The sequence below is a fragment of the Thamnophis elegans genome, chromosome 14 (assembly GCF_009769535.1).
Source record: "Thamnophis elegans isolate rThaEle1 chromosome 14, rThaEle1.pri, whole genome shotgun sequence".
Lineage (NCBI taxonomy): Eukaryota > Metazoa > Chordata > Lepidosauria > Squamata > Colubridae > Thamnophis > Thamnophis elegans.
In genome coordinates, this window is record NC_045554.1 from 43066473 (window position 1) to 43089976 (window position 23504).

A 23504-nucleotide genomic window follows, 5' to 3' on the forward strand; every position below is an offset into this window, starting at 1 on the left:
ATGCTTAAGATCAGGAATGATTTGAACTGTTCAAAGTTAGTGTAGCAAGAAGAAGCTAAGATCAATGTAGAGATGTTATTAACCCTTTTTTATTTCTTTTTTCTCAATATATTTTAGACTGTGTTTGTTAAAAATCTATACCGTGTACGGGCACTGGGAAGTCGTGGGGGGGGGGAGGTGGGGGAGGGTGGGGGGGAGGAAGGGATATATACTAGGATAGATACGATGAAAAAAAAAGAAAAGAAATATCCTGAAGTAGAATAAGAAATATTCTGGATTGTTTTATAGGCTATTAGAATATAGTATCCTTGATTGCTTCTCTAAACAAAGCAAAACAAAATGAAATATTTGCATATTATCATTTCATAAAAGGTGATAATGGAGTTAGTCTTTTCAAAACTCTGAAAGCATTTTTGGAATTTTATATATTGATTATTATTATTATTTTTTTGCATAACACTTAAGAAAATCCTCACATTTACCTTGGGCATCAAACAAACATTTCATCTGACAGTGTTTTGCAATATTACTTCTTTTACTGATGTTCTTTCCAAGTATCATTGCTTTGTATCATGGATTGTTTGGAAATCAGTTAACAACCATTTGAACAATATCCTACAGGTTGGTCAAGAACCCAACCTGTATGATTCTTTCATCTAGAATCCAAAACTAATATTGAATACGGGTTTCTCCAAATTTTTCCTATTTGTCAACACTGTTTTAGCAAGCCAAAGAACAGAAATGAGAACGGGTAGTACCTTCTCCTCGTCCTAAAACAGCAAAGGCAACACAAAATAGTTCCATGGAAGCATCTCCAGCACTTCGCTGTCCTCATTTGTCTGAGCTTTGGAGGTGGCAAACCAAGACCTCTTGGAAAAGACACCTGAGAACAAGACTTCTGCACCTTGCAGTCAAGTCTACTAAGTCCTAAACCCAGACCTTACCCTACCAAAGCTCCCTCTTGGCTTGGATGGAGATACCTGAGTGAATGCCCCACCTCTATGACCCTGTATTGCCTGGTGTGGCCTTTGTGACACCTTTCAGCTCATGCTTTCTGTGTGCATTGTTCCAAATAATTTGCATACTGGCATCACATTGGTGCAGGTGCCAAGCAAAGTAGCATCTTTCTAAAGCTAGGGTTGAAGAGGAGCTGACAGCAGAATTGGGCAGTGAGGAGGTTGGGGAGGAACATGGGCCAGTCCTGGAGGTTGGGGAAGGCTTGGACGAAAGCTCTGCGTTGGAGGCAGAGATGGGGCCAAGGGTGTCTGGCAGTTCTCAGCTGCTAGACAGCAGTGAGGCAGAGGAACAGCTGGAGCCTGTTCCCAGTGTGCGCATGCACAGAGCTGCCAGAAGAAAAGAACAGATAAGAAATAAGAAATGACCCCTCCCATAGGAAATAAAAGAGGAGCGAAAAGGGAGTGGGCTTTCGCAGGAAACAAATTATTCATTTGTTTAGCAATAGCAATAGCAGTTAGACTTATATACCGCTTCATAGGGCTTTCAGCCCTCTCTAAGCGGTTTACAGAGTCAGCATATCACCCCCAACAATCTGGGTCCTCATTTTACCCACCTCGGAAGGATGGAAGGCTGAGTCAACCCTGAGCCGGTGAGATTTGAACCGCCGAACTGCAGCTAACAGTCAGCTGAAGTAGCCTGCAGTGCTGCACTCTAACCACCGCGCCACCTCGGCTCCTATTTGTTTGTTTCAGGAGTGTGAAGATCTGTCCATGAATCTCAGAGACTCTGTGCCAAGTCTTCCCTTGAACAGCACTGCATCTGGAAAATATTTATATGGCAGCTTTCCAAGCTAGATAAGGTCTGTGGCCATAACTTCACCTTTGAAGGACTGTTTAGCAAGCCTTTGCTGAATGTGAATGAGGGGAATTCACATTCGTTTAATAAAATGGGTTTTGTCGGGACCAGGAGTCTGCTTTGTGCTTTTTGGGGAAGCTTAGGTCGGAACAGTTTTTTGGGAGAAGAACCAACAGACTCAGGGACCCATCTGTAGACGCAAAAATGCAGGGTGCGTGGGAAGAAAAGAATACCTTCTCTCGCTTATGTGGAGATACTCAGCAATTAAGTCAGCAGGAAGCGAATTGTGATTGACTGACAGTTCTTGAGTCTTCTGCCATAGGTTGAAGGAAGGACAGAGAGTGACTTGTGCAAACTTGTGCAAACTCTAGGTCAAGAGTCCCCAACTTTTTTGGTTCCGCAGACCAGCAGTGGTGATTTCGGCGCCGGGAATGGTTTCTCACACAACCCAAATCCCATAAATACACAGATGAAGCTTTGTGTGCTTTGGTGGCCCAGTACCTGAGAGACTGCTTCCTGCCGATTACCTCTCTCAGACCAATTAGATCGCACAGGTTAGGTCTCCTCCGGATTCCATCTGCCAGCCAATGTCGGCTGGCGACTCCCCGGGGGAGAGCCTTCTCTGTTGCAGCTCCAGCCCTCTGGAATGACCTCCCCGTGGAGATCCGGACCCTTACTACCCTCCTGGCCTTCCGCAAAGCCACCAAGTCCTGGCTGCTCCAGCAGGCTGGGGGCGGGGGGGGGGGGGGCTGAGAAGCATCTACCTCCACAGAAATTGTGAATGTTGGTTTTGTTTTTAATATGTTGTCTTTGTCTCGTTTTCCCCCTTTCCCTTGTCTTTTGTGAGCCGCCCGGAGTCCTCCGGGAGTGGGCGGCATACAAGGCAAATAAATAAATAACTAAATAATAAAGGGTCCAGCAGCAGATTGGGAACCCCTGGTCTAGATCAGTCTTTCTCTACCTTGAAGACATGTGGGCTTCAACTCCCGTAAGTCCCTAAGTTGTCTGCATTGGTTGTGTTTATTTGTAATGTATATAATATAATACCAGAGTTGGAAGGCACCTTGGAGGTCTTCTAGTCCAACCCTCTGCTTAGGTAGGAAACTCTACACCACTTCAGACAAAGGGTTACCCAACAGCTTAAAAACTGCCAGTGTTGAAGCATGAGATTGCAGATAGCTATAAGAAAGCATTAGAATTGCTCGGCTGGATTAGTATAAAGATTTATTTAGACTGGCAAACTGTTCCAACAATGGCTGCACCACTTCAGACAAAGGGTTATCCAACATCTTCTTAAAAACCTCCAATGTTGGGGCATTCACAACTTCTGGAGGCAAGTGGTTCCACTGATTGTTTGTCAGGAAATTTATCCTTAGTTCTAAATTGCTTCTCTCCTTCACTAGTTTCCACTCATTGCTTCTTGTTCTATCCTCAGGTACTTTGGAGAATAGTTTGACTCCCTCTTCTTTGTGGCAGCCCCTGAGATATTGGAAGACTACTATCATGTCTTCCCTAGTCCTTCTTTTCATTGAACTAGATACACCCAGTTCCTGCAACCGTTCTTCATATGTTTTGGACTCCAGTCCCCTAATCCTCTTTGTTGCTCTTCTCTGTATTCTTTCCAGAGTCTCCACATCTTTTCTACATCATGGCAACCAAAACTGTATGCAGTATTCCAAGTGTGGCCTTACCAAGGCATTATAAAGTGGTATTAACACTTCATGTGATCTGTATTCTATCCCTCTGTTGATGCAGCCTAGAACGGTGTTGGCTTTTTTTGCAGCCTGCTGCACATGGCTGACTCCTATTTAAATGGTTGTCCACTCCGAGATCCCTCTCACAGTTACTACTATTGAGCAAGGCACCATATATACTATACCTGTGCATTTTGTTCTTCTTGCCTAAATGTAGAACCTTACTAATTTAAATTATTAGCTACCCAGCACCATGTGTATGAGATAGGTAGCCATCCATATCTATCAAATTGATAAATAAATCCTTGGTTTAAAAATATCCCATTTAAAACAGAAATGTAATGTATATTGGTGGTGGGGAGCCTTTGAGAGCTGCATGCAAAAAAATGGCATTTTAATGTATGTCGATTAGTGTACATTTGAAGTGACAATAATTATTTATGTCTAAGACATAAATTACATCTATTTTCATTATCTCTCTCCATCCACCCATCCACCCAATTTTATATCCATTATATTATATAATTATATGTGTGTGTGTGTGTGTGTGTGTGTGTATTTCCTGTTTTGTCTGTCAACGTTTAAATATAGTGCATCTTCTATGCAAAGACTTTAATACATTTTTTGAAGAATCTACACGAAAATCTGCAGATCTGCATAGATTTAAAAAGAAACCAACGAATTTCTCTCCCCTTATGCATTCATAAGCATTTTTATTCTTTGCTTTTCAGCTGTGCCTTGTTATTTTTATTATTGTTATTTTGGGGGAGAAACAACAGAAATCAAAGAATCCCCCCCAAATGAATTCTACTGTAAATAATTATAAGCGCCCATTACGGATTAATATGTAATACCAGCATAGACAACATGCCCCCCCTCCTCCGAATGACGTCACCAATCTGGGGGCGGGGGCAGGAAGAGGAGGAAGAATGGTAAGGTTTTACCTTTTAGAGCCCCCGCCCACTTTTCCCTCCGCTCTTTCGCTTTTCATCCAATAGAAAGAAACCTGGGAAAACCCGCCCAATCAAATCAACCGATCACGGCGCGTACGAAGGAGGTGTGTGTGGAGGGGAGGCATCGGGAGGGCCTTTCTTCCCTTTCTAGCCACTCCTCGAACAGAAACGAAGCCGGCCAGCCAATCCAACGACTCGTCGCTACTGTTCAACCTAGCATGCTGGTGAGGGAAAAAGATGGAAATTCCCTCTGCCTGACAGAAAGCGAGAGCGAAAGGGAGAGGAAACCAATCGCAAGGAGCGACGCCTGCTGCCGCGTGTTCTGATTGGCGAAGCGCGGGGACGGGGCGGGGCGGAGCGGGCGCTGCCAACCCAGACCGGGGGGGGTTAGGGTGCGCTCGGCGAAGCTCCTAAGGGGATGGAGATGGTGCCGGTCGTCGCCGTCGCTCCCCGTCTTCCCCCACGGGGCGCCGGGAGGCCAAGAAGCCCCGCTGCGGCCGCCTGCGAAGGAAGGAGAGAACGGTAAATGGCGGGAAACGGCCGGAATGGCAGCCGGGCCATGGCGCTGAGGGGGGAAAAGCGTCGTGGCGGGTTCGGTCCCTTCGCCCTCCTTCCTTCGGGGTCCTCCGTGAGTCACGGTTCCCCCTCAGGAAAGACCGCGGCGGCCGGCGAAGCGCTCCTTTGAGGTCGCTGCACAACAGCCCTGCGAGGTAGGCTGGCCTGAGAGGAAAAGCGGCCGGCCCAGACTCGCTGACGGGGGAGACCGGGGTGGTGGTGGTGTCTCAAACGGGGCTTCTGCTATTTTATTAGAATTAGAATTATTTATTTTGTCAGCGCACAACATATGTACAATTATTATCATCATCATCATCATCATCATCATCATCATCATCATCATTCTCTTATTCATTAAACATGAAACTCAGTCAACTGAACATTTAAAATATGTCTAGGAAATTATTATTTTTACTATTATTGTTGTTATTATTATTATTTCATTAAACATGGAACTCAGGCAACTGAACATTTAAAATGTGCCTAGGAAATTATTATTATTACTATTATTATTGTTATTAGTATTTATTCATTGAACATGAAACTCAGTCAACTGAAATAATAATAATAATAATAATAATAATAATAATAATAATAATATATTTTATTCATTAAACATGAAACTCAGTCAACTGAACATTTAAATCCGGCGAAACAACTGGCCGCTGTGATACAATTGTATAATAATAATAATAATAATAATAATAATAATAATAATAATAATAATAATAATAATAATAATTGAAATTTTACAAAAGGGCCAAATTGATGAATGGTTGACAACTGGAAAAACATACTTGATTCAGAAAGATCCAACTAAAGGAACAACACCTGAAAACTATAGACCAATAACATGCTTACCAACAACCTTCAAATTACTCACAGGCATTATTGCAGATAACATGATGGATTATTTGGAAACAAACAACATCTTGCCAGTAGAGCAAAAAGGCAACAAAAGAAGGAGCAGGGGCACAAAAGATCAGCTTCTAATTGATAAAATGATATTAGAAAATTGTAAGAACAGAAAAACGAACTTGAATATGGTCTGGATTGATTACAAAAAGGCATTTGACTCACTGCCACATAGTTGGATCATAAAATGCTTAGAAACAACTGGCATTAGCAAAAATATTACATCCTTTACTGAAAAGGCAATGAAACAATGGAGAACTGAGTTGGCAGTAGGGAATGAGAGCTACGGAATGGTTAATATCAAGCGAGGAATTTTCCAGGGTGATTCACTTTCACCTCTTCTCTTCATCATCGCAATGATCCCACTATCAGTAATCTTAAAAAAAATGAAATTAGGCTACCAAACAGCCAAAAAAGCTGAAAAAATTTCGCATTTACTATATATGGATGATTTGAAACTCTATGGCAAGTCAGAAATAGAAATCCAATCATTGACAAATACAGTCCGAGTATTCAGCACCGATATTTCAATGCAGTTTGGCATGGAAAAATGCGCCACTGTATCCATAAAAAGGGGCAAAATCACTGCATGTGAGGGAATTGAAATGCCCAATGGCCAACTAATTAAATGCAAAGAAAATGAAGCCTACAAATACTTAGGCATTCTGCAGTTGGATAACATCAAGCATGGAGAAGTAAAAACTATTGTCAGGCGAGAGTACACCAACAGAGTTAGGAAAATTTTGAAATCTAAATTGAATGGTGGAAATACAATCAAGGCCATAAATACCTGGGCAATACCAGTTATAAGATACACAGCTGGCATAGTTAACTGGACACAAGCTGATTTGGACCTTTTGGACCGAAAAACCAGGAAACTAATGACAATGCACTACAGTTTACATCCACGTGGTGATACTGATAGACTATATCTGCCCCGAAAATCAGGTGGCAGAGGATTATTACAAGTGAAGCAAACAGTTGAAGAAGAAAAACATGCACTGGCTGATTATTTAAAAGACACCCAAGAACATCTATTAATCGAAGTAAAGAACAAAAATCTACTGAAGGCCCAACAGACAAAACAAGAATACAGAAAAGATGTGATAAAATCAAGAATGGAGAGTTGGCAGAACAAAGCACTGCATGGTCAATTTCTGGAAAAAATAAAAGATAAAGTGGACAGTGAACAAACTTGGTTATGGTTAAAAACAGGTACATTAAAGAAAGAAACAGAGTCACTAATCCTGGCTGCGCAAGAACAAGCTATCCGCACAAATGCCATTAAGGCCAAAATCGAAAAATCCTCTGATGATGCCAATTGCAGACTTTGCAAAGAAGCTGATGAAACTGTTGATCACATACTCAGCTGCTGTAAAAAAATCGCGCAGACTGATTATAAATTGCGGCACAATTCAGTAGCACAAATGATCCATTGGAATTTGTGCAAAAATTATAATATTAAAACAGCAACAAACTGGTGGGAACATCAGCCTGAAAAAGTCACCGAAAATCAGATGGTCAAGATCTTGTGGGATTTCCGTATACAAACCGACAAAATACTGGCGCATAATACACCAGACATCACACTGGTTGAGAAAAATAAGGTCACAATCATAGACATCGCAATACCAGGTGATAGCAGGGTCGCCAAGAAGGAACATGAAAAAATCGCAAGATACCAGGACTTAAAAATCGAAATTCAACGACTATGGCACAAACCAGCAGTGGTAATTCCAGTGGTAATTGGCACACTGGGTGCTATTCCAAAAGCACTGGAATTACATTTAAAACAGTTAAAAATTGACAAAATCACCATCAGTCAAATGCAAAAAGCCGCACTGCTTGGATCTGCACGCATATTACGAAAATACGTTACGACGTCCTAGGCCCCTGGGTGGGGCCCGACTAGTAACCAATGCCAAATCCGGCGAAACAACTGGCCGCTGTGATACAATTGTACAACAACAACAACAACAATAATAATAATAATAATAATATAATATTCATTAAACATGAAACTCAGTCAACTGAACATTTAAAAATGTCGCAAATACCATTGACTATTATTATTATTATTATTTCATTAAACATGAAATTCAGTCAACTGAAATAATAATAATAATAATAATAATAATATACTTTATTCATTAAACATGAAACTCAGTCAACTGAACATTTAAAAATGTGTCACAAACACCACTGACATTATTATTATTATATTTTTATTACTATTATTATATACTTTAATCATTAAACATGAAACTCAGTCAACTGAACATTTAAAAATGTGTCACAAACACCATTGACTATTATTATTATTATTATTATTACTATTATTATATACTTTAATCATTAAACATGAAACTCAGTCAACTGAACATTGAAAAATGTGTCACAAATACCATTGACTATTATTATTATTATTACTATTATTATATACTTTATTCATTAAACATGAAACTCAGTCAACTGAACATTGAAAAATGTGTCACAAATACCATTGACTATTGTTATTGTCTGTGGTTAGAGTCAGTCTTGAGACTGGTGGGAAATTTAGTAAGTCAAGTTCTAACCAAGGAACTAAGGATGGTTAAGGTTTGAGGACAGGGATAGTTCAAAGCGGGGTTTGGGGTTTTTATGTAAATTTAGGGTGTATATGTCTGATGAATTCATGAGTGACTTTGGGCCAGTCCTCCTCACAAGGTTGTTGTGATGAGGAAAAGGAAGTATTAGCTATGTTTGCCACCTTTCAGTTATTTATAAAAAGCAATAAAGGCAGGCTACGTAATAAATTAGATCTATCTATCATTTATGTATTTCTATAGCTATTCATTTCAATCAGTTTGTATCTATCGGTCTGTCTGTCTATCTATCTGCTATCATCTGTCATTCTCTATCAATCTCTCATCTCTCTCTCTCTTCTGTCTGTCTGTCTCTAGCTATTTTTCTGTCTCTCTCTCTCTCTCTCTCTCTGTCTCTTGTCTGCCTGCCAGCCCGCCCACCAGAGGTGGGTTCCTACCAGTTCGCACCTATTCGGTAGAACTGGTTCGTCAAATCTACTGAACCGGTTAGAAGAGGTTCCACCAGTGGACCCGGAAAGCAGGCCACACCTACAGAAGAGGTTCCAAAATTTTTTGAAACCCACCACTGCCACACACACACACACACACACACACACAGAGACAGACAGACAGACAGACAGACAGACTGACTGACACAGAGAGAGAGAGAAAGAGAAAGAAAGGAAGAAAAAAAGAAAGAAGAGAGAGATAAAAGAAAAAAGGGACAGAGAGACAAAAGGAAGGAGAGAGAGAAAGAAAGAGAAAACACATGGCCGGCAAGCCACTCCCACAAAAGAGGCCACACCCATAGAGTAGGTTCCAAAATTTTTTGAAACCCACCACTGCCGCCCGCCCACCCACCCATCTTCTCTATCTTACCTCTCTGCCTGTTGATACCTATTTCACTTATCTATCATCCAACCATGCTAGGAAGTCCTTTAAGTATCACTCCGAGGGCTCTAATCATAATTGGTATAATGACAAATTTCTTTTTCCATAAGCATTCAACTTCAAACTGCATGTCCCAATATTTGTAAGTTTTTTCCCCAATGGGTTTTCCTCTGTCCTAGCATGACCCAGAATAGCAATGTCAACCAACCAGGCCTTCTTCTTGTCAGTAACTGTTCTATATCAGGCATGTAATGAACAAAGATTGCTGTCTGATCTTAAAAGTCCCATAAGATCTTAACCTGTTGTTTCTCCAAAATCTTCCCAGCTTGAGGGTCCCAGGAAGTTTATTCAAATTCAAACTTCTGGTGAAGTTTCCAATGAATAATTCTGCAACTTAGTCATGTGGTTGCTTGAGGTTAGATTGTGAAATTGTTCTGCAGCCTCTGATCAAACAGTCAATTGTTTTATCCTTTTTCACTACAAAGGCCACTGTTTGCTGTCCTTTGTTTCATGTTGAATTTTCGCCTTCTTGCAATTAGTTGGCAAAGCTACTCTTCACATTGTTATGATGGTGCTGGCAGCTGCTCCCCCTCCTCATTGACTCTTTTCCTTTAGGTTGTCTTATCCATTACCTAAGCGCACACCTTTCTGTGTTTGAGACATAGAGGGAGCTCCTTAAAATGTTTGGGATATGCTTTGTGTACAATTTCAGAGACAGGTTTCTCCCTCCTCCCCTTTCTGGTTTCACTTTCTCATTTAGGGAGCCACCTTTTGTGCTGGGCAGGTTGACAAACGTGCCTAAAGTTTGTGTGTGTATATGTGTATGTGTGTCCATGTGTCTGTATTCGTCCATATGTGTATCATATATATATATGATAAACATATATGAAATATATGAAATATATGTGCGTATGTATGTATTTATGCCAGCCAAACACACATCATTTTTCATTTGTTTTCTTAAGGGTGATGAAACAGAAAAAGGGTCTTGTTTACTTCTAGGCAGGTTTAAGATTTTTCACTTAGAAAGCTGCTGACTTTTCTCTGGATATCTTATACTTAAAAACAGACAAAGGTTCTGTGGTTTTGTCCTTTTAAAATGTCTACTCTATAGAACAGTGGAGGGTTCTGTGTGTGCATGTCTATATCTATTATAAAAATATTTCTTCTTATAGTACTTACATTACTTCAGCCAGAGTTCTTGGGTTCGTCTTTTGCAATCAGAAAACAAATACTGAGGTCACACTATTATATAACAGAAAGAGATTTATAGGGGAATCACGATCATGCCTGTTCTGGAATAAAGACTATTAAGTTCAGTCGTGCTTCATTGTGAGCTAGCCTGCACAAAAACGGCAGCTGTGTTGTGGCAGAAGCCATTGTGGACTAGAATCTGTTTCTGCACCATAAGCCAGGGTGGTGTCACTGGTTTGCTCAGACTGAAACTTCAGGCTGAAGTGGTTCATGTCTTAACTTAGTGAGCTTAAATACGTATATGCAAACCTTATGATCATACGGAGTCTCTCTGCATAAGTCATACTGAACAACAAAGTTAGCAGTGAGCTGTAGCTTTCCCCACACTAAAGGTAAAACTTTGGTTTTCTCTATAGTCAGATTGTGAGATTAACAAAACACTTGCCTTACCTTTATCCCCTCCCCAAGAAAATTCAACTAAAATGAGGGGGGGGGGACTCTTATTTGTGAGAGCAGCTGTCCACTCAGTTCAAGATATTAATAAGGATTGCAAAGATAAAATCTACATGGTCAGTTTTGTGGTGGCGGTGGTGTGATGATGAATCTGTTAGTCAGTCAATTTTATTGTGCTGAGAAATTCTTCAGCATGACCTTTGTAGCTATCTAAACATGTCCTCATTCTTGCCAGCTGGATGTTGTCATAGGTCTATAAAAAAATCAGTGATGATGCTTGCTTTCAAAAGTGTCTTGTTTTCCTGTCCTTCACTTCTTTAGCTTCTAATGATGTTCTCCCTTTATTTTTATGCTTCAGCTCATCTATTCTGGATTTAGCTCAGTAGGACATGAATGAAGAAAATTACGTCATTGGAGCTGGAACTTTAAAAAAACACACTCTCATTTACAGTTATGCTGCCAACTTAAGTTTCTTTTGAAGATTCTTCTTTTTCGCCTTTACACAAAGCTTGAACCACAATGACTTCGGGTTTGTGGAGTCAAGAAAAAGCGAGCTCTCCATATTGGGAAGAGCGTATATTTTATTTACTTCTCCAGGAATGTAGCATTATAGACAAGCAGAGTCAAAAGCTATTAAAAATACCTAAAGGTAGTATTGGTCAGTTTATTCAAGACAGGTCTTCCGGTGGCCACATCAGGAACAACCCTTCGTCCAAAAGCAAGAAGCTACAAATAGGAATCAAGATTTTGGAACAGCCCCACGTGGTCCTGTACGTTGACGATAAAGAGCTCGTTGATATAGATGAAAAGCGAGCCGAGCTGCTATTGGCAATCACCAATTGCGAGGAAAGATACAGTATATTTAAAAGCAGAAGCAGGCTGCGTAAGGGCCTCCACATCGATGTTGGTTCCCCAGTGAAAGTGCAGCTGAGATCAGGAGAAGAGAAATACCCTGGAATAGTTCGCTTTAGAGGACCCTTAATACAAGAGAGATCTCTGTCGGGTATATTTTTCGGGGTGGAGCTTCTGGTAAGGATTCTCTTCCTTTTTTAATGTGCATTGGTGAAGCATGCTTTCTGGTATGGTTGTGTGGGCCATTCTGAAAACCAGCAAAGCGTTAGGTTTAATTCATTCATTGCATTTGTATCCCTGCCTTCCTTTTAAGATTGAAGGATTGTGGGGGATGTTTTATCCACACCATTTTATCCTTGCAACGTAGCTGAAGTTGAGAGAATGTCTGCATGCCAGACATGAATGAATATCTTTGCATAAATTTCAATTTTATCATTTGCTGGATTCCTGCAGTTTGTTGAGCTAAAAATAAACTGATTTATGGCAGTTCAGCATACTGCTGTGAAACAGGCCTCCCTAATCTTAAGATAGCAATAGCAGTTAGACTTATATACTGCTTCATAGGGCTTTCAGCCCTCTCTAAGCGGTTTACAGAGAGTCAGCATATTGCCCCCAATAATCTGGGTCCTCATTTTACCCACCTCGGAAGGATGGAAGGCTGAGTCAACCCTGAGCCGGTGAGATTTGAACCGCTGAACTGCTGATCTAGCAGTAGCCTGCAGTGCTGCATTTAACCACTGCGCCACCTCGGCTCTTCCCGTGAGTTGGAATTTCTGTGAAGGTTAATGAACATTTGGCTGAACTTCACCATTCATTTTCATCTTTTCCTTTTTGTAAACACAGGAAGAAGGTCGTGGTCAGGGCTTTACTGATGGACAGTACCAAGGCAAACAGCTGTTCAGATGTGATGAGGACTGTGGAGTGTTTGTTGCACTAGACAAACTAGAACTGATGGAAGATGATGACAATGAACTGGAGAATGACTATGCAGCTCCAGTTGACTCAATGCAGGTAGACCTTCCTCCTTTGGAGCTCAACTCCAGGGTTTCTGTGAAGATAGGGAAGAATATAGAGTATGGGACAGTTATATTCTGTGATGTCATACCAGGAAACGAGAGTTTAGGATACATTGTTGGAGTGGACATGGTAAGAAATCAAGATTTTTATGATTTTTTGCATGTGTGTTTAAAGTAGTACATGCAATATTGCTGGTGGGTGGAATCCTTGAAAGCTACTTATGGCGGTTGTTGCCATGTGTAAATCACTCTAGTATATTTTTAGTATCAGATCAAATGTATGTTAATTTGCTTTTGGGGAGGATAATCATGCTTCTTGGATTACAGCATAGTAACAGAGAATCTTCTCTAGGGCGTTTGAATCTTACAGTACAGTACTACTTCGTTGGACAACAAACGATGAACAAGATTACATATGAGTTTAACGGGCTTTACTTATTGTTCAAAATGTCTTGCCAAGTTACAAAAAAAATCTTGTCCTTGATTCTAATGATAAGCATGTTTTATTGAACTCCGTTCTTTTCTGAGAAAAATGGTGACGTATGTCAGTGTTAGTCTCTTTAAGGGCTATAAAAAGACTCTTCGGTATGAATTTGAACCTCTCCATTTGTAATGCTCAAGAGCACTTCAATAATACTTCCTGTTCCTCACCTTTGTCCTGAAATTTGTTTCTATAATTGGAAGACATACAATAGTTTTGAAGTAGAAATACTGAAATCAAATGTTCTACTTGGCAAAATATGCATAGGTATTTGATGTGGCAAAATGCTGTTTGCACATTGAATATAATGGGTTGTGCTTGCATAGCCTCACTTGGTTCCACTTAGAACAGTTAACTTTCTCCTCAACCTTTCTATTTTCTCAGTAACCAATGAGAATGGCTATATTTGTGTAAGTTCTCTAATTGCTTACAAACTGGGCTTTGTACCTCAGTAATTGGCAGTTTTTTTCTTAACTCTGACATATGATTATTAGTAGACAAATTGTGTTTCTGTCTGCGAAAGGTGGGTTGCCAGTATTACAAGAATCTGCCTTTTTTGTGTGATGGTTTGTGTTTTCAACCTTAGCTTTGCATAGCCTTTGCAAATTTTAGTACCATCCTGGTTTTCTTGAATGCATTCAGCTGTTCTCTTGGGCTATAAGGATAAACATGTTATAAAATGCTTTTTAGGATAATCCAATTGGAAATTGGGATGGAAGATACAATGGACAACAGCTCTGTAGTTTTGCAAGTGTTGAAAGCACGCTTCTTTTGCATATCAATGATGTTATCCCAGGTAATATTTTATTTTGATTTTGAGAAGAGTTTCCAGATTTTAGCAGGTTGATTAATGTCTGGTTCTAGTTTTAGATTTGCTTAAAATTTGGCCTTTTGCAGTTCATTCTTAAAGTAGATGTTTCAGTATCTACTATATTACTTGGCGTTGGTGTGTGTGTGTGTGTGTGTTTTTCCCGGTTAGTTGCATTTCCTTTTGATTCTGGAAATGTTTTCAGAATCATTAAAATGTCATGTATTTTGTTTCATAAACTCATTCAGAAGTGCTACAACAATGCATTACAGGTAGTCCGTGACTTATGACCACAATTGATCCCAAAATTTATGTTCCTAAGTGAGACAGATGTTAAGTGAGTCCTGCCCCTTTTTACATCCATTCTTGCCACACAGTTATTCAGTGATCACTGCAGTTGCTAAGTTAGTATCATGGTTGTTAAGTGAATCCATTGACTTTGCTTGTCAGAAAATCACAAAAGGTGGATCACATGACCCTGAGACACTGGATTTTGATCACGTGACCATAGGGATGCTGCAACAGTTAGTGAAAAACCATCATTTTTTTTAATGCCCTGGTAACTTTGAACAGTCACTAAAGGAACTGTTTGTAAGCCAATTATATTTGTCTTAATAGGATGCTGGCCTTCACAACTATTTCTAGGTGATAAAGCTTGAGGGCTGAAAGTCCCATTATCTGGAAGTGAATTTTCTACTTCAGAAATTGGCTTTGTTTAGTAGGATAGTGTGTGGGCTAGGGAACTAGAACAGCGTTGAATGGAAATGATGCGGCTGCAGTTCACATTCGTGAGTAATTATGCATAATGATTTAAAGGCTAGTTAAGAACACTTAAAAACCTGTAAGAAACAATGCAAAAGGTCTCTCCAGGTGATTCTGTTTTTTTTTTGTACAGCGTTTGTGTATTAGATGATGGGATTGTTTCCTTACACTTTCTTTAAAAAGAATATGTTCAAATGATGCCCACATATGCTCTGATCAAAGAATTGATGTTTGTGAGAAGGGTTCGTCACCACAGGCAATCTGTTCTTTTCTCCATATTATTAGAGTGCCAGTTTTTCTATTCACAAAGCTTTAATAATACTGTAACCCCTGTGCTGCATGCATGAGTCAACTGCTTCCACTGGAGGAATATAGTGACTTGGACAGGATCTACTGAGATTAGCTGACTTGCTTAGCAAGAAACCATAGAATCTTATGTTACTAGACAGCTCTATGGTTTTTCAAACTTGACATTGGCGATGAAACTATTTAGTTGGCTGCATTGCCAAGGAAACTGAAATATGCGAGCAGCCTTTGGAACCAGCAGCTCATACATTTCTAGGGAAAGTACAGCTGGATTAGGAGACTTACCTTTTGGCTTCGTCAGGACAAAGACAGAAGCTTTGTAGGTGTAAATTGAACCTTTGGCTGAATTTGAGAGAGATGAAAACAGAACAACAGAGTTGGAAGGGACCTTGGAGGTCTTCTAGTCCAACCCCCTGCTTAGGCAGGAAACCCTACACCACTTCAGACAAATGGTTACCCAACATCTTAAAAACTGCCAGTGTTGAAGCATGAGATGCAGATAGGTGTAAGAAAGCATTAGAATTGCTCTGCTGTATTAGTATAAAGATTTATTTAGACTGACAAACTGTTCCAACAATGGACAACTGAGAAAGTTCTTATTTAATATTTAATCATTAACCGTTTTAATAAAACAAACAAACTTACACATTGTTCCTGGATAATGGTAGTTGATATTATAGTTTCATTATGACAGGTATTATAATTGAGGCATCATGTTACTGTTCGGCTTATCTCTACATGTAAAATCTTGTATGTCAGGACTTTCAGCCCTCCTGAGGAATGTCTAATGTGTCTCCTATTTTTGATTAATGTTTTGAAACTAACACATTGCATTGTCGTATAGGGTGCTCTTATCTTTTGTGAAATATCTAAACTCTGCTCTGTTTTAGAGGCCGTGTCTCAGGACAGGAGAGCTCCCAAACTCGCTTATACTTCCAGAGGTGGTGGTGAGAAAGGTTTTGGTCATAGCAAACCAAAATCTACAGGTACTTTGACTCGACATTTCAGTGAAACTTAGAGTGTTAAATGAGGATCTCCTCATGTTGCTATTCAAAAGCAAGTGTGACTACTAAAACGGTCTCTCCATCAACATCAGTGAAGATATTTAATGTGTACTTTATTGTGTTCCTTATAAAGATTTGAACATATCAGCATCTTTAATTGCTCTCCATATATATGGAAAAATAAATGTGTTACTGCACCAGTTATGATGGAGCTCTTTGAGTGATACTTAAAGGACTTTCTAGGATGGTTGGATGATAGATGAGTGAGATAGATAAAGACAGATAGAGAGGGAAGACAGAGAGGAAAGATAGAGGGAGAGAGAGAGGGGGGGGGGAATGGAAATGGATAAATTCATTTTCCATTGAACCCTCCGGATTCACTGCTTGAATTTCCTGTGCTTGAATCCTTCAAGTGGAATACAAGGAGCCAAATTGCTCCTCACTTGCAAATGTGATCTGTAAAATAGCAGCAAGAAGAGGGGTTTATGTCAAAGAGTTAGATGTATTGTAAAAGGATGTCCAAATTTCAGCAGGAATTACCTTTGCATAGGTGCATATTTCTAGGATTATCCCAATTTATGTGGAGCAATCTGTGAAGAGATTCTGGTTGCACCATTCTCAACCGGTGGATCTTTCTAGTCTACTGAACAAGACAATTTAGACAGTTTCTGCCTTGCATATTAAGATTACAACGACTACAGTTTAACAGTCCATATTTCACATGTTCAAAGGATGTATATGAGTCAAGAGTTTTTGGGATTTGGTGGCATGTAATTTTAAATAATCTACTGGTTCATTTCTTCTAAGATATTAAGTCTAAAACCAGTGATCCGTATGTGGTATTAATTTTACGGACATTATTGAGAAAACAGTTTCATTAAGCTTAAGCAAAATGTTTTACCTGATGTAGCTTTGTTTTCTAAAAGTTACTATGTGCATAGCTTGAGATGTAAACTGAGAACAGAGTTGTTCGGTTTAAAGGGTTGGGACCGCATGAGATCATGCAGCGTTCAAGTGATTGGACCAGACAACCAGCAGTTGTGTTTCTTCCATAAAAGTCATACAGTTCTGATGCAGACTTTTCTAAAAACATCAAAGCTTACTTGTATATATTCTTCCTTTTTGACATGGCCTGTTTTTCAGGTGCACTCTCTGATCCTGGAAACAGAAACAGAACAGAATTTTTCTACGCTTTAAATGGCTCCTCAGTAGATTCTCAGTCAAAATCAAAAAATACATGGTATATTGATGAAGGTAACAAACTGGATTTTGATCACAGCTGTAATAACAAAATATGACTGTAATGATGCAGAGAATTCTGACAACTGTATTGACCTATATTTTTGGATGCGCTTTGATGCATCCTTCCCCCCCCCCCCCCAAACTGCAGCTTTCCTTGTATTGCTGCTTTGAGTCAAGATGAGCATGGCCCATCATCCACTACTTGCTTCCACAACCTCTGAGGAATTATTTTACACTCTCATTTGATCCAGCAACTTATCACAAACAGCTTTTGAAAGTTGCCCTTGACTTTTTTTTTTTAGCAATTCCTTGTAGTAGCAGTCACGTGGCTTTAAGAGGATCGGGAAAGAAATCTAAATCTCGTTTGGTTAATTCCCAGTTCCTTAGTTCATGGCTGTAGTTTGTCAGATAACTGAAGACTTCTTCTTCGGTTTTTCGGGTTTTTATGGTAATTTTTCAGTCGTGGTAGAAAATGCCCAACATTGAATGACAGCTTGATCTTACTCTCTTTATTAAACCAGTTGGGTTGCAGGCAGAGCGTGCAAGAGTCTTATAAATAGTAATGTGCTATTATACCAGCTTGTGACCTCATGCACTGAGCTTTGACTCATGATTTATTTATGTGTCTTCAGGAGACAAGTTGGTGAATGTGTCCTTTAGGGCCTCTCCCTCCGCCACCGATTGTACAAATTCACGAGAGGGGTAGATTTCATTTTTCGTTTCCTGGTAAATCTTGGCTTCCAGATTACTAGCATCTCAGCACTGTTTTTCAGCAACTATGTGATGCATAGATTTCAACTCCCAGAATTCCCTAGCCTACACAGTCCAGAACAGCAGTTTTAAGCAAATAGTTTGAAGTTGACCAATAACTCTTGAATATTAAATAGTCCTTAAATTTGTTGAATAAGATGGAATTGTGGCTTCAAAGGTTTTTATGTTCAAGGGCTTTTTGACATTGTCACATCAGCTTTTCTGCTGTGCCCAGCTGCCATAGAGTGTAGGAGTCTGAGAAAACTTAAGGGACAATACCCAATTTATTTGGCGCAAGTATTAAGATCACACGATATTCTGTATGAACCTGGAATGAATCCAGGATCCCAGTTTCTTCCCCCCCAAGTTTGGAATTGGTGTCACCTGCTATAATCTATCACTGAGAAACTTTGTAATAATTATTTATGAAATTTTATTTGGTTTGCTGATTGGTGTAGCGGCAGAAGCTCAGATTCTTGGTTATAGTCCTTGATTACAGTATTAGTAAAATCTACCTGTTAGCAAGTGCCAATAAACTGTTTGAAAGCAATTTATTCTTACATGATAGGAGAGAGAGAGAGAGAGAGAGAGAGAGAGGGAGGGAGGGAGGGAGAACATTTTACTCATTTTATGTGAGAAGTGCATCACATCAGTTCAGGTACCTTAATAAAAGTTGAAGTTTGTAATCTGTGCCTATTTCTTTGCTTGCCTCCAATTCAACAGTGGCTGAAGATTCTGCAAAATCACTCAATGACTCCTCTTCTGGCTTTGGAAATTCTTCCCCACCGCTCCAGCCTGCGCCGTCAAATAGTTTATCTTCCGAAAACAGATTCCATTCCCTGCCTTTCAGCCTAACCAAGATGTCAAGCACCGCCAACAGTTCCATATCACACAGCCCGCTCTCCTTATCTGTCCAGTCGGTCATTGGAGAAGGGACTTCCGGTCCAACACAAGAGAGTCCCCCCGCTACCGTGGCCCCTATCAACATGCATGGCCTCGAAGCTGGCTCTTTAGCAGAAGTGAAAGAAAACCCTCCCTTCTATGGAGTAATCCGTTGGATCGGGCAGCCGCCAGGGGTCAACGAAGTGTTAGCCGGGCTTGAACTGGTAACTACTGTCAGATTTGAGAACCTGTGTGGGGCAGTTCCTGCCCATCCCTAACCCTGCGTTATCTTTTCATTATTGCCTTTCTCTTAAATTTCCTGGCTACTGCTTGACTGACATCAGACCAGATGAAAACTTACCGCCAGGCTGAAGCCAGCTCAGAATTCTGATATACAGATAGTCTTCGAGTTACGACCATAATTGAGTCTGCAATTGAGGTTGTAAATCATGATAGTCATAATGTACCGTATTTTTCGAAGTGTAAGACGGACCGGAATATAAGACACACCAAGATTTTGAAGAGTCAAATTAAAAAAAAAAAGTAGGTAGCTAGATAGAGGGATAGAGAGGGAGAGAAAGAGAGAGAAATACAGTAGGTAGGTAGGGAGAGAGAGAGTAGGTAGGTAAGTAGATAGGTAGGTAGGTAGATAAAGAGAGAGAGAGAGAGAGAGAGAAATATGGTAGGTAGGGAGAGAGAGAGTAGGTAGGTAGGTAGGTAGGTAGGTAGGGGGATAGTGAGAGAGAAATAGAAAGAGATAGAGAAATACAGTAGATAGGGAGAGAGAGAGTAGGTAGGTTGGTAGGTAGAGGGATAGAGAAATAGAGAGAGAGAGAGAGAGAGAATACAGTAGATAGGGAGAGAGGTAGGTAGGTAGAGAGAGAGAGATACAGTAGATAGGGAGAGAGAGAGTAGGTAGGTTGGTAGGTAGAGGGATAGAGAAATAGAGAGAGAATACAGTAGATAGGGAGAGAGGTAGGTAGTTAGATAGAGATAACAGTAGGTAGGGAGAGAGGGTAGGTAGGTAGGTAGGTAGGTAGGTAGGTAGGTAGGTAGATGTTTCCAGGTGTATTTATCCATGTGCTGGAGAAGGAAATTGCTGACACAGCACTTGATCAATGTAATTCTCTTCAGTCAGTTAAAGAGCTTTCCAAAAGGAAAAAAAAAAGTTTTTGCACTCTGCAAACTTCCCAAAAATGGCCCGTTTTTCGCAAAAACGGCTCTGTTTTTAATTTTAAAAAAGGCATGAATAGAGTGCAGAGTGTTCCTGGGGGTGGGGGGGACAAAATGAGTAAAAAACAGCCCATTTTTTGTCAAAAGAAAAAGCATGCATAGCCTTATGGAGGCTGATAGAGTGCTGCTGGGGGTGGGGGTGGGGCAAAAAACAGCCCATTTTTTGCTCATTTCTGCCCTCCCCAGCCCCCAGGATCTCTCTGAAAACCTCCATAAGGATATGCACGGCCATTTTGATGAAGTGGCGGGGCTTTGGGAGGCAAAAAACGCTGTCTTCAGTGTATAAGACGCACCCAGATTTTCAGCCTCTTTTTTGAGGAAAAATGTGCATCTTATACTCCAAAAAATACGGTAGGTCTCCACCAGATCAGAACCGATTTTTTTTTTTTGCAGCCATTGTTAAGTGAACCCATCGTTTGGTATGAGGCAATTTTGGGGGGAAGTAAATGATGGTTTCCAGCAAAAATGTCTGAAATTGTGGCAGTGGTGAAATTCAAACATTTTTATTACCAGTTCTGTGGGCGTGGCTTGGTGGGTGTGGCAGAGGAAGGATACTGCAAAATCTCCATTCTCTCCCCACTATGGGGCCAGCCAGAGGTGATATTTGCTGGTTCTCTCAACTACTCAAAATTTCTGCTACCGGTTCTCCAGAACCTGTCAGAACCTGCTGAATTTCACCCCTGAGTTGTGGTTGTGTGTGTTTGTGTGTGCGTTTGTCTGGGCTTTGGAACTTCAAAACCGAGTCATAACTCCCATTTGGCTTTGTTGTAATTTTGAACAGTCACTGAATGAGTGAGTGATTGTAAATCAAGGACTTGCAGTTCTGTGACCCATTGTGCTAAGTGGGGAGGGACGGATGTAAATTAGGGACACTACATCAAAGGAGATGGTGATCTCACCAGGAGCCACATTTAAGCTTTGTAGTTTCATCAGAAATCGTGTGGATGATGTGAGTGTGCTATTCAAGGTTTGGGTCAGGAAGCTTAAGTGCCATTTAGCCAGGTTACACGCAGGATGATGTCCCGTAGCGCTACAATTTCTATAGATGTGAGCATTGACCACAAAGTGCAAATTTGTTTTTCCAGGAAGATGAATGTGCAGGTTGCACCGATGGGACATTTAAAGGGACTCGTTACTTTACCTGCGCACCAAAGAAAGCTCTTTTTGTCAAACTGAAGAGCTGTCGACCCGATTCCAGATTTGCTTCATTGCAGCCGGTGTCCAATCAGATCGAACGTTGCAATTCCTTAGGTATGGTCTCCCTTCCTCTCTCTCTGTACAGCTTTGCTTTCGTTCTGAATTGGGGGTTGGGGGACCATTTCCAACAATCTCTGTGCATGTGGGTGTGTGCTTCTGCCTGTAAGCATGTATATGAGATTGAGATAAGAGATTGAGATTTGTTTTATTTATATGCCGCCATATTCCCAGGGGGACTCAGGGCGGCGAACAACTCAAGGGGAAAAGGGAACACAAAGTACAATACAAACATTCAAAATAGCCAACAGCCACACAGCCACACAGGTCGAGAGGGGGAGGGAGCTCATCAACCCCAGGCCTGCCGAGACAGCCAGGTTTTAACGGCTTTTCGGAAGGCCTGGAGAGAGGTGAGGGTCCGAATCTCTGTGGGGAGTTCGTTCCATATATGTGCACGTTTCTGAGAAATAAGCGTACGTGTTTCTGTCAAAACAATGTTGGTCACAAGAGTGGAGAAATGGGTGGACCTGTGACTTTGCTCGACTTCGTATCGGGCTTTTGATATTTCCATTCTGCTTGTTGCTAATGTGGGATTATGAAAGGGTACAGATGTAGCTTGAATTCCCCTATTTGTTTTTTCAGCTTTTGGAGGCTATCTCAGTGAAGTGGTTGAAGAAAACACTCCTCCAAAAATGGAAAAAGAAGGACTGGAAACAATGATCGGGAAGAAAAAGGGTATCCAGGGTCATTATAACTCCTGCTACTTAGATTCCACCTTATTCTGGTAAATAAAGGGGGAAAAAAAACTGCATTTCAAGCCTGAGATGAAGAAAACACAATGATAGGCATTTTTGCAAATTCAACGCGGTTACATGAACCTAATAGCATGCGCATGTTATTTTTGTGACATGCCCAAAACGTGATCACTTGACTGTGGGGGATACTGTGAGAGTCATATTCAGTGCCTTCATAACTTTGAATCGTCATTAAACAGGGGAATACTATGTATATTAGGGATTTCTTTTAACCGTGTAAGTTGCCCAGAGCTTAGTTTACAGTTTGGGAAAGGCTTTATGTTTAAGAGATAGAATCAAAATTAATTATTTCTTGTCCTGGGTTTCTTTTTCCATTCCAAGTATTCCTCCCTCCCTCCCTCCCTCCCTCTCTCTCTCTCTCTCTCTCCCTCCCCCTCCCTCCCTCCCCCTCCCTCTCCCCCTCTCTCCCTCTCCCTCTCTCTCTCTCTCTCTCTCTCTCTCTCTCCCTCCCTCCCTCCCTCTCACACATTCTCTTTTCTAAGGCAAAACTGTCCCAAATTCGACTTAAACATGGTGAGTTTAGCTGCTGGCAAGGTTCAGATCACACTCTTTCAAAATGTAAGCGCTGTTCCTGGAAACAGATATTTGTCAGGATCTCACAGAATCCGTTAAAAGCATCTCTTTCTATGTTAGATTTTAGGACAGTTCTCAACCTGAAGGTGGTTTCCTCCCCCCTCCCTCCCCCTTCTTTTCCCATTTGAAATTTATTTTTTTCCACTACTCTTTTCAGCCTGTTTGCATTCAGTTCTGTTTTGGACACAGTCTTGCTTCGGCCGAAAGAGAAGAATGATGTAGAATATTATAGCGAAACTCAAGAACTTCTACGGACAGAGATAGTGAATCCCCTTCGAATGTAAGTACAAATGAGCTACCTGTAAAACATGCCAGTTTTGGTGGGAAATATCGAAAGCGTCTTCTACAGACAGGAAGATGTTTGAAATGGTTTCTGGAGGGTGGAACAGAAGCTTGAAAACCCCTGCTTCGGTTCGACTATTTCTGGCCCCTCCACAATTTTTAATTGGTTTTTACCTCTTTTTGCTTGTTTTTCCTTTTGGTTTGTGGGTGGCAGATCAAGTGGTTGTAAATGATACTAGCCGATAACCCGGCATTGCCCAGGTATTTATTTAT

The 23504-nt window shown here is 40.7% G+C and overlaps 1 protein-coding gene across 3 annotated transcripts in view; it reads left to right on the forward strand.

Annotated features, from left to right (window-relative positions):
* Nucleotides 1-4860: 4860 nt before the first annotated feature.
* CYLD (CYLD lysine 63 deubiquitinase) overlaps nucleotides 4861-23504 on the forward strand; it is a 29448-nt gene continuing 10804 nt past the window's right edge. Inside the window, exons 1-10 of one of the 3 annotated variants that reach the window (XM_032230732.1) lie at nucleotides 4861-4981; nucleotides 11390-12060; nucleotides 12727-13029; nucleotides 14071-14176; nucleotides 16147-16242; nucleotides 17404-17514; nucleotides 18976-19358; nucleotides 21453-21618; nucleotides 22204-22345; nucleotides 23107-23229. In XM_032230732.1, coding sequence (XP_032086623.1) covers nucleotides 11551-12060; nucleotides 12727-13029; nucleotides 14071-14176; nucleotides 16147-16242; nucleotides 17404-17514; nucleotides 18976-19358; nucleotides 21453-21618; nucleotides 22204-22345; nucleotides 23107-23229 — 1940 coding nt within the window. In that variant the 5' untranslated portion in view covers nucleotides 4861-4981; nucleotides 11390-11550. Of the gene's footprint in view, nucleotides 4982-5090; nucleotides 5170-11389; nucleotides 12061-12726; nucleotides 13030-14070; nucleotides 14177-16146; nucleotides 16243-17403; nucleotides 17515-18975; nucleotides 19359-21452; nucleotides 21619-22203; nucleotides 22346-23106; nucleotides 23230-23504 lie in introns of those variants that run through there. The other 2 variants (XM_032230734.1, XM_032230733.1) reach the window with 2 other exon arrangements.